This window comes from Branchiostoma lanceolatum, chromosome 9 (assembly GCF_035083965.1).
Source record: "Branchiostoma lanceolatum isolate klBraLanc5 chromosome 9, klBraLanc5.hap2, whole genome shotgun sequence".
In the NCBI taxonomy this organism is placed as follows: domain Eukaryota; kingdom Metazoa; phylum Chordata; class Leptocardii; order Amphioxiformes; family Branchiostomatidae; genus Branchiostoma; species Branchiostoma lanceolatum.
Window position 1 is genome coordinate 21,914,716 of NC_089730.1, and position 11,736 is coordinate 21,926,451.

At 44.6% G+C, this 11,736-nt stretch overlaps 2 protein-coding genes across 2 annotated transcripts in view; one reads left to right on the forward strand and one right to left on the reverse strand.

Moving 5' to 3' along the window:
- The window catches only part of LOC136442123 (kinesin-associated protein 3-like), a 111,537-nt gene extending 108,639 nt beyond the window's left edge, over nt 1–2,898 (forward strand). The window contains exons 20-21 of the mRNA XM_066438752.1: nt 1,778–1,882; nt 2,725–2,898. Of these exons, the coding sequence (XP_066294849.1) occupies nt 1,778–1,882; nt 2,725–2,887 (268 nt within the window). The 3' untranslated portion in view covers nt 2,888–2,898. The remainder of the gene's footprint in view (nt 1–1,777; nt 1,883–2,724) is intronic.
- A 1,054-nt stretch (nt 2,899–3,952) lies between these two features.
- On the reverse strand, nt 3,953–9,519 carry LOC136442746 (uncharacterized). The gene is made up of 3 exons (XM_066439688.1): nt 9,416–9,519; nt 8,580–8,686; nt 3,953–8,144 (listed from the first exon to the last, which is right to left on the reverse strand). Exons 1-3 carry the CDS (start codon nt 9,517–9,519, stop codon nt 4,609–4,611), a joined length of 3,747 nt encoding a protein of 1,248 aa, XP_066295785.1. The 3' UTR covers nt 3,953–4,608.
- Between the last annotated feature and the right edge of the window lie 2,217 nt (nt 9,520–11,736).

Below are 11,736 nucleotides of genomic sequence, written 5' to 3' on the forward strand. Positions count from 1 at the left end.
TTTGCATGGTTCAGATGTAAGATAACATACAGCTGCCCTACTAACTTCAACAATAAACAATAACTTGGGGCTAGAGCAAAAGGCTAGCTCTACATTCATATGATTATGGCCATCCACAAAAATACAGTAGAACAATATTATAGTGACCTTGTGTTGCTGTAAAAACACACACTATAGACTCTATGGTATGGATCTGTTCTATACAATGTAAAAAAAAAGAAGTTTATATTACTTAATTTCAACTTTTTTTTGTACGGGGCACCTTATTGTCTAGTGTTTTTTTGTGACTTCATGTAGTATTTTGTCATTCGTCACGTGTCGGTTCCAGTATCTCAAATATTTCAAACAAACAGTTGTCCAGCCAACAAAGTGCACACCTACTACATATAATATACCGTCATATACTAAGCTAGATGTATGTCACAGTGCCGTGGCTTTGTACACCCTACCCTGTGAATATCACATTGTGTTACACCCCACCCTGTACATTAAATATGACTGTCACACTATTGTGCACCCCACCTGTACATGTGATGCCCCCTATTGTCCAGTCATCAAACTGCACCCCACCTGTACATGTGATGCCCCCTATTGTCCAGTCATCAAACTGCACCCCACCTGTAGATGTAAATATGACAGTGTTGTACACCTCACCATTAGTAATGCCCCCTATTGTCCAGACTACAAACTGCACCCTACCTGTACATGTGATGCCCCCTGTTGTCCAGTCACCAAACTGCACCCCACCTGTACATGTGATGCCCCCTGTTGTCCAGTCACCAAACTGCACCCCACCTGTACATGTGATGCCCCCTGTTGTCCAGTCACCAAACTGCACCCCAACTGTACATGTGATGCCCCCTATTGTCCAGTCACCAAACTGCACCCCACCTGTACATGTGATGCCCCCTGTTGTCCAGTCACCAAACTGCACCCACCTTTACATGTGATGCCCCCTATTGTCCAGTCAACAAACTGCACCCCACCTGTACATGTAAATATGACAGTGTTGTACACCTCACCCCTAGTAATGCCCCCTATTGTCCAGACTACAAACTGCACCCTACCTGTACATGTGATGCCCCCTATTGTCCAGTCACCAAACTGCACCCCACCTGTACATGTGATGCCCCCTATTGTCCAGTCACCAAACTGCACCCCACCTGTACATGTGATGCCCCCTGTTGTCCAGTCATCAAACTGCACCCCACCTGTAGATGTAAATATGACAGTGTTGTACACCTCACCCCTAGTAATGCCCCCTATTGTCCAGACTACAAACTGCACCCTACCTGTACATGTGATGCCCCCTGTTGTCCAGTCACCAAACTGCACCCCACCTGTACATGTGATGCCCCCTGTTGTCCAGTCACCAAACTGCACCCCAACTGTACATGTGATGCCCCCTATTGTCCAGTCACCAAACTGCACCCCACCTGTACATGTGATGCCCCCTGTTGTCCAGTCACCAAACTGCACCCACCTTTACATGTGATGCCCCCTATTGTCCAGTCAACAAACTGCACCCCACCTGTACATGTAAATATGACAGTGTTGTACACCTCACCCCTAGTAATGCCCCCTATTGTCCAGTCACCAAACTGCACCCTACCTGTACATGTGATGCCCCCTATTGTCCAGACTACAAACTGCACCCTACCTGTACATGTGATGCCCCCTATTGTCCAGACTACAAACTGCACCCCACCTGTACATGTGATGCCCCCTATTGTCCATTCCCCAAACTGCACCCTACCTGTACATGTACACATTCCAGCCCTCCCGTTGCCCGTCTGTGCTTCATGATGAGTGATGGACAGGTGCTGGACGAGTTCGGCCGCCCGCTGTCGCTGCCGCATCACCACAGACTCACACGCACCAGGTTAACCCTCCTACACCCGAGGGGTGCACAGTAAACACGGTGTAGGGTTCACATGCTTGCAGGGCTGTCCCCCTTAAATTCTCAAATTGTTTGGAAGTTGATTTTCGTTGTTAAATCTGTCATTTTAAACTTACAAAAATTCCCATTTTCGTTGAGTTTCATGTCATGAACATTTTGACAGAGTGAAATTTTTGTCCATCCCAACAAGCCAATTCCTTTACTGGGATAGAGGGACAGGTCCTGTGGACAGCCCTGCATTCTCGGGGCACATAATACAGGATAAGGAACAGAGGTACCATGTAGGCTGATCAGGACTACAGCTGGCGTGGGAAGGTCATCTAGGTGCATCCGGGTCATAGGTGAAAGGGTAAAGGTGAAGCTAAGGGTAAGGTACAAGGTCATACCCTTTAAGGCCAGTAGATCTTTCCATGGTCTGATTGGCCAATTTGTGGATGCATCCATAGCACTGATTGGCCAATCCGTGCATCTGTCCATGGTGCTGATTGGCCAATCGGTAGATCTGTCCACAGTGCTGATTGGCTATTCGGTAGACTTGTCCATGGAGCTGATCGGCCATTCAGTAGACCTGTCCATGGTGCTGATTGGCCAATCAGTTAATCTGTCCATGGTGCTCATTGGCCATTCAGTGCATCGGTACATTAAGCTGATTGGCCTATGGGCATTTATGCTTGTACTACTAATTGGCTAGTTGCTATCCCACCAGCATGCTGATTGACTAGTTGCTACACTGCCAGCGTGCTGATTGGCCAGTTGCTACGCTACCAGCATGCTGATTGGCTAGTTGAGACCCTACCAGCATGCTGATTGCTGTTGTGTTGCAGGTACGACCCAGGATACGACGGTCCGTATTTCATGATGAACGGGCAGCCGGTGGACGAGTACGGCCGTCCTGCGTACCAGTATGAGGTGCCTGTCGATCCGTACGGGCGGCCGATAACGCCGGGTGACATGGAGGGGGAACATCCCGGATACGGGTACAGATAGGAGGAACTGAGCCAGCCAGCTAGACAACATTCTAACATAGAGTAAAACAGCAACACTGCAAGAGAAGCAAGATTTAAGTAATGATGATGATGATCTTTATTTGCATGTTCCTGCCCACATGGGCTAGATGCTGAAGTTTCACTATTACCTGAAACTTTTAGGTAAAGAATCATTACTTGTAGCCTTCCTGAACAGCAGGAGAAATAAAACAACTAGAGCTATGTTAAACTGCATCTATTATTTACAAAACAGTCAAACATATAAGGATATGCTACCATTAAATCTATAGTTTACACATATTTTCACTCTTCTTAAAACAAGTGTGTACAAATTCACAGAGTGATAATCAAGATGCTCTTGTGGTCCAACTGGAGCTACTTTATTTTCTTCAGAAACTCATTTACATCTCAATTCAGGATTTCATTTATATACAGCCAGGTTGCACCTGTCCTCAGACTCATTCTTAGTCACTGAGGATACAAAGTTGATGCTATCTGAAACATTTTATTCAATTTTACAGTTGCCTGAATGTTCATGTAAAATGTTCTATGTGGATGTGTAAGATTCATTGAGTCACATATATTAGGAAGAGTTGGTAACAAATTTGTCACTCACATGATAAAAATGGTAGGTAATATTCTCATCTGGATGGTTCAAACACTGGTCAGTGGAGGTTTGAAATGACACTGGCAAGCTGGCAAAAGTCTCAATTTCTCCATAACTTTACCTTCTGAGACGGACAAAAGGGTAGTACCATGATATGTGCATACAACTTTGCATTCAACATTAAGTCGAAATATTTGACTTCAAGTACATTTGATTTCTGGTGTCTTTTCAAATTCTGTAACCAGTGTTTTTGTTGTTTTTTTACATTAAGAGAAAGCTGAAACTTTAAACTTTTCAGTTCAACTTGACATATATAACTGATAGCATTTATTTTCCACAGAAATGTGTGGTACATTGTGTGTAGATATTGTTTTCTTGTTGTTGTTTTTTTCAATAGGACATAGAATTGAACACAATCAGGCTGTAGGCTTATTTTGTACAATTTTTTTGAAAGCTCTATTGTAGTATTGTTTACAGACTTTGTATATTGGGAGCAGAAGCTAAAACTTAAAATACCACTAGTTACATGTACCTCCAGGTAGACCCTGGTGATATATTGTATGGATTTAAAAAATGTTGTGCATCTGATATTATGAAAATACCCTTAGAATTTCCTATTTACATTGCTAATAGAGTGGATTTGCTTATAGCTTTGTGAAGTTTAAGAATCTATGTCATCTGTTGTGCTTGTCTGTCTGTTCTTTGCGCTGTCTGTACACATTGTGAAGTAAATAAAAAGTCAGTCAATAACATGTCAATGTTTTGATCTGATCATCTAAGCTGTAGTTCCTCAGATGATGATAGGTGGCACTACTGAGCAGGGCATATGGTAACCATGGGCCAGAAGCACAACAGACTGCTGAAGGGGTTGTTAGTTAGTTAGTTAGTTAGTTAGTTAGTCTGTTTGTTTGTTTGTTTGTTCGTGAGAAACTCAAATATGCCCGCAGGACGCTTTTCATCGAGGTCTTGGGGGGGGGGGGACTGAAGGGTCAGACAAAATGTTACAAAGGTACAAATTACATGATTTAAGTCCCAATGAATCGATAAACATGTATTGGCATCCCTTACACACACACACCTGTCCTATTTCTTATTAACAGACTAGTCATTTGGGACTACTGACGCGCCAGTTTCCTTTCCATCTGCCTCGCTTGGTTTCTGAACCTTCTCGCTTTTCGATAATCACCCAATGCAGCCCAGGCATTGGACAGGCAGCTGAGACAAGCAGCGATTCCATAATTCTCTGCGCGCGACCCGTACACGTTTCTCTGCATCTGCAGGGCCTGTTCAAAGCAGTCGATGGCTTTCCTCTTCTCACCCAGGCGAACGTGGGCATTTCCTATTCGGATGAGTGTTGGGGAGTTGTCTGGATGTGCTGTACCATGGATAGTTTGGAACTCTTCCACTACCTGCTCAAAGTAGTCGACGACTCTCCTGTAATTACCGAGTCTGCGCCAGGCAACGCCCATCTCTCTGAGAGTAGCGGCAATGTAGGGATTTGCTGGATCCGAGCCAAAGATGGTCCGGTACATTTGCAGTGACCGTTCATAGAAGCCCAATGCTTTTTCACAATCTCCCAGGCTAACACAGACGGCCCCCATGTTACTGAGTATTGCGGCAGTTTTGTCATGCGCTGTGTCTTCCCCGAAGACAGTATTCTGCATCTGGAGAGCCTGTTCATAGTATCCCATGGCTTGTCTGGGATTCCTGAGACTATGCCAGGCACATCCTATGTTATTGAGCGTACCAGCAACCTTAGGGTGTGCTGTAGCAGGACCATAGACACTTTGGGACATCTCCAATGACGGCGTGAGGCAGCTGAATGCTTTCCTATGATTGCCAAGTTTATTGTAGGTCGCCCCCATGTTGTCAAGAACTTCTGCAATCTCAGGATGTGCTGTGCTTGGACCATGTATGGCTTTGCCCATCTGCAGTGCCTTTTCATAGTAGTCCATTGCCTTCTCATGTTCACCAAGGCCACTCCAAGATGTCCCCAGGTTGTTGAGGGTAACGGCAATGGCTGGATTTGATGTATTTGGGCCATAGACCCTCCTTAGATGTTGAATAGCGTCCTCGCAGTTTCTGATTGATTCCTCATGTTCCCCCGAGCTCCAGCAAATGGACCCGACGTTGTTGAGAGTACCAGCAGTTTCATCATGAGCGTCACCATGGAGTCTCCTCCTCATCACCAGTGCCTGCTGCCCATAGATGGTGGCCTTGTTTTTATCCAGGTACGTCCACGACGCTGCAAGGTCACTAAGTGCATGGGCAATGTCAGGATGTACTGCAGTCTCACCATAAACAGCTCTGTACGTTTTCAGTGTTAGTTCTCTGTAGTTGATAGCCTTTTGAGGTTTACCCAGTTTATTCCAGGCTGTTCCCAGTGTGCATAAGGACACAGCGATATCAGGATGGGCTGTGTTCTGCCCGTATAAAGTGTTCCTCATCCGGAGTCCTCTTTCAAGGAAGCTAATTGCTTTCTTATAGTCACCCTTACCGATCCAAACTAAACCGATGTTATGATATGCAGTGGCAATGTCGCGATGGTCTACAACCTCCTCAACGCGATGGTCTGCGTTCATTCCATAGACTCTCTGATGCATCTCCAACGTCTGTTTGTAAAGGTCGAGTGCTTTCTCGTAGTTGCCAACTTTATCGAAATACAGCCCCAGATAGGTTAGTGCGTCTGTAGTGCCACAATGTACACTATCAGAGTATGCTGAGTCCTGGCCATCAGCCTCCCTGTACATGGCCAGTCCTTTCTCAAAGTAGCTGACTGCCGTGATATAATCCGCTGAGTCATAGTAGGCTGAGCCCAGCTTGACTAGGGACGTGGCAATGTCTGGATGTTCAGTACGCGGTGCATGGAGTTCCCGACACATCTGCAGGGCTAGTTCGAAGAGTTCAATTGCTTTTCTTTGATACCCAATTCTTTGCAACGCTGTCCCCGAATTCGATATGATCCCCACCTGTGCCGAAGCATCTACCATAGCAGACAGGATCATGTCATAACATCTGAAAGCTTTCAGGTTGTGGCCCAACTCGAGGTACACCTCGCCTTTCACTACCGGAGAGTTGTCAAATAATATCGGGCATATTTTATAAGTGGGAAATGGAGGATCATTTGACAGAAAGCGGTTTAAAGGGATTGCGGTGAAGTAATATCTCAACAGCTGGTTTATGTCTGAAATGTAGAACACTTTTTGTAACTCGCTGGTTTGTTCATGACCCTGTGATGATATCATTGCTGACAAGGCTGACAGGTTCTCCTTCTGGCCGCCATTTGCGATGTAGGTTCTCAGTCTGAGTTCTGCTGAGATGCTGACCAGCACCTTCAGGTGATGTGCGTTCTTAAAACTGACAACGCCTTTAGTTTCCATGTCTTCTATTGTCTCCCAAACTGTCGTGGGTATGATGCTAGAACGGAGTGCCAGGCAGTCAACTGCAAGAGACGGGAATCGGTATATTTGCTTCTTTACATCCAATAGGACGGCAGTCGGTCTTTGCGCGTGAGCGTTTCTAAAATTCTCGCAGACTATGTCCTCCGCCAGTTGTTGAGCCAATTCCCCATCATTAGTCTGAAGAGTTTCCGCCACAATGACACTATATTGGTTTACTAGATTTTGATCCCCTGCTATCAAACAAACATTCCGCAAAACACTGCAGAGGTGGTATCCTTTCTTCAGGTACACCAAGGCATCCTTTTCTAAGATTCCAGCCATGTTCCTCGGTGTGCGGATGAGCTCACTGGGTGGTTTGTTCTCTGTTCCCTGCCTGCCCAGTGGAGTCTTACTCGCCTTTGGCATGGAACCGTCAAAGGCAAACCCACGCGGTGTAACGGAGTCATAGAACCATCTGTTCAATGGGTCGTCAGAGTCGAAGTCATTCAGACTTTTTATCCCCATGGCCGGGAGAATGGTTTCTCCCAGGTTGACCACCTTGAGGTGCAAGTAGTGAGTCAGTCGACGGAAATACGCGACATTTGCTTCATTTTCCTCCTCTACCAAGATGGCGAACTCCAGGTCTGAGTATGGAGTTACCAGTCCTGTGGCCTGTGAACCCAAACCTATCAGGGCATACTTACAGGGAGGGGGACCCATCACTGCGATACACTCATCTACTAGCTGTGTTATGAACTTCTTTCTGTCATCTACAACCTCCTCAAACAACTTCCTTACAAAATCAGCTCGTTCGACTTCCATTCTATACGCTAAAGACCTTCTGGCAATAACTTCCAGTATCTCATGCATTTGTGAAACTGGATAGACGCCCATCTCCTCCTCCAGTAACATGAGTAACGTGTTCTCCCCATTATCGTCAGCCATGTAGGAGAACACCTCGTCGTCAAGTGATTCTATTTTCAGTTTTATTTGGTCCCGAATTTCTTTCAGCTGTCTCTTGTGTTTTTCTGTCATACTCGGGTTAACATGATCTGTCTTTAAGGCATGCTTGAGTAACAACCTTTCTGTGTGTTCTATGGAATTTCTGAGGGTCTCATCATTGAACTTTGACCTGGCTCCTGCTGCCTGGTACAGCGCTGCCGCCTTGACAAAGTCTCCCCCGTCTCCTGTTTGACAGCCTCGCTTGCAGTAGACATCGCCCAACCTTTGAAGAGGTGAAACCTCTTTTGCGTACTGTAGACCTGTTGGATCTGCAAGAACAATATTGAGCATTGCATTTGACATGACCAGACGCTCTCTACATCGTTATACCTGATTCTTAAACATGGTGACAGGCATCTTACTATCCCAGGAGGTTAACTAGCTACAAAGCTTGGAGTTCTCTCCATTTCCTACCAAAGATATGGAAAGGTCCTATCTGTAAACACACAAAAACCAAAGTGTTTAAAGCCTATACCGAGACCATTCTAATTTACAGCTCTGAGTCATGGGTCATGAGTGCAGCCCAGAGTAAGAAACTGGACAGTACCTGCACAAGAATGTTAAGAATGGTATACAATGTATCATGAAGAAGCCTTCTAACAAATAAAAAACTCTATGGCTCTCTGCCACCCATTTCATCAGTAGTGCGACGACACCGGCTCGCCCTGGTGGGGCATGTTGTTATGAGATAGGTTATCCCCTACCTCTGACATGTACGATCCTGAGTGCTGCTGCAAAGTGCTGCTCTGCTGAGTCCAGGTCTCCCCCCTGTACAGCCTCGTCACCTTTCTGCATGTGAACTTCGTACTGCCTGGAGAAAGAGACAGTATCAGGAAAAACTGAACAGTTCCATCAGGTAGGTAAATCATAGCTTCTACCAGGCCCCGCGGATCACTGGGGAAATAGTGGAACTTGGCCAAATAGAGTGAATTGTATGAACGGAGAGAGGGTCCGATATACAATCCTAAATAGGTAACGGAGCCTGCAAGTGAAACCCTGGCAATTTTTTTCCCTATAGCCGGCGTAGTTAGTCTGGTAGAGACTAGATAAATCACTGGACAGCAAAAGAACCGTTCTTTGCACGTAACCATGTGTTTATACCTAGCCGACATTTCGGTGACCGCCTGACACCACTCAATACGCCCTGAGCGAGGAAGGATGACAGGCGGTCACCGAAACGTTCATTAGGTAGCACTACTATAAACACTTGGTTCTGTGCAAAGGACATTGTTATGCAGTATTATAAACAGATCATTAAGAGAAGATGGTGCATGGTTAACATGTCTGGTTACAAGAGTACCATTTGTTTAACTGTTGAGGACAGGTAACGCAGTATTTGTACGTCTGAGCTGAGACGAAACAACAATTTTTGTTTTAATCATGAATTCATCAATCCTATTGACGTCGGGGAAATCAAGACAGATAGCATGTGATTATCAATGTACACCGTTCTTATCCATTAGACAACTGTGTTTTACTAAACTAATGTGTTATTAATGTAACCATGAACATTCGAGGCCGGCCGATTCAAGTCACTTACCTGGAGTCGTCTTCCGTAAGGAGGCATTGAGATGTATCTAATGTTGGGCTCTTGGCCAAGTTAGGGTCAGTTGACTGTCCGATGTTTGCCTTATCCTTTTGCATAATCTGAAATGAAACAATAAGTTGTGCATATCTCAGAAAGAGCTTGAATACATATAGGCTCACTATAGCGACTGGCTTAGAGGCGAGCGAGGTATCAATGATGCATAAATCACTAACAGGAATTTGTAGGGCTTAAGTCACAGTTTCATTGGCGCAGTGTGGGGCTGAAAATGACAAATAAGATTACTGTGCCAACTTAACATCCTTGAATTTTTCCCCTTAGAAATGTTGGTGCTATTTGAATAGAGACCTTTCGGGTAAGAAGAAACTGTCAATGACCGTCGGCCCAATGGGTTGATCAAATCAATTTCGTCTCAATTGCACAATTTCTGTGGAAGATAAGTGACTTCTATATTTTGCATGGAGTGATTCTCAGTCCAATAAAGCTGGAACTAGCTACTAGAGCTAAACATAGAGCTAGAGCAAGAACTGTGCAACTGTGCCAACTTTTCATGAATTTCTACTCGTACCTACCCGTTTAACTCCTTCCTCGCCCTCCCCTTGGCCCAGCACGTCCCCGTAAGCCCCTGTCCAGTCTGTGAAGTTCAAGTGCGACTCCAGTCCGCCCGGCTGGCTGTTGCGTACGGTCGGGTTCCTCCGAAAGAAGTGTGTTGGGTGACAAGGCTGTATAAAAGGCACATCTTTGCTTAACTGTTTTTGTCACGAACGGTGTGGAAATGGCTCTTGTCACAAAACTGTGATTGCAAATCATCCTGCAGGAGTACACAAGATTTCGGGGAAGGCGTACATCCATTGATGATTTTAAGCCTTTGTAGGTTTATTGTTTTATCTTCTATTGATGATACAAATATGGGTGTGATAAGCATAATCTATTTTAAATGATGGTCTTTTCTAACCTTTTATCATAAATTAAGCAAAGGACTTCCACATATACATAATCTATGCATACTGCACCTTTGACTTACTTGCATATGTCCTAGTATGTAATTCCCATTATTTACAGCAGAGGGATTATGGCATTAATTATGCAAATTATGTCCTTTTTCATAATCGGTATCTGTAGATGTTCCACCTGGCATATATCACACATGTCACATTTATAATATGACATCGTGATTATTACATTTACATCTTATTTATTCATTTAAATCATCTATTAAAGTCTTATGATGGAAAACAGTGCAATTATAGTTTTTCCTCATTTATTATGCAAATAAAGTTCTAATCTGCGTACTTTCCATGTCATTGTATGCATCTTTGTCTAAGCAACCTGCATACCTAATATCATATAAATCGGTCGTTTCTTTGTTCAATTATCCTCCTTGGAAGATTTTAACAAAACCGCTCCTGTAGTTCCAGTGCAAGCTGCTAGGGAGGCCAAACCTACACCACTTCTTCCTTAGTCACAAGCTATCTGCCACCAATAGGCATAGCATGTCCAGGACAAAAGATACAAAACCGGAAGTTCTGCTGCAGTACCAAGGTCACATACAAGGGGCCCAAACTTGATCTTGACCCCAGTCTTTCCAAAACCTACCCACATACCATCCACCAAGCTGTTCTTCTTGGGTCTTGCTAATTCCAAATAACTATACGAGAAGGTCAAGTTCGATAATGGACCGCAAGCGGCTTTCTACAGTGCTGCAGCGCTACTTCCGGGTTTGACATCTCATAGAATTGCTTTGGTCATGATTTTTGAGTGGGGGATAGGCAGAGATTGCAGTCAGATGTGCAAAGACTAGGTGTGACAGGTCGTTCGGTGTAATATAACCAGCTGCTGCCGCGCCGCGTGCCTGTGAAGCTTAATGTGCCTAATGGCGGTTATACCGGCTATATAGATACAGATACAGATAGGTGGGATGGCCCCCTAGTGGCTTTGTTTAGAACTGCAGCGGACCCTTTTGTTGGAGACTGGGAAGAATCTGATAGTTGGGAGAGGACGCTGTTGGAGTTATGTAATGTTTAGGTGACTACTTTCGCAGGTGTGACTATGTCTCCTAACCAGAACACGGAAGTAACAACTGTTCATTAGCACGAGCGCAGACTACAAACATTTGCAATGAAAACTCACTGTGTATCAAAATAGTGTGCTTATTGAGTTTATTGAGTTTATTGAGTTATTGCTTAGTCCATGATTGCCGAGAATGATGTATTAGTCAAGGCCCGATTACACAGTTTGTTTAGTGTACAAACAAAGCAAAATAATAGCAATTTTACAAAGACACGAGCTCGGTGGCCTATTGTCCATGTATAAAC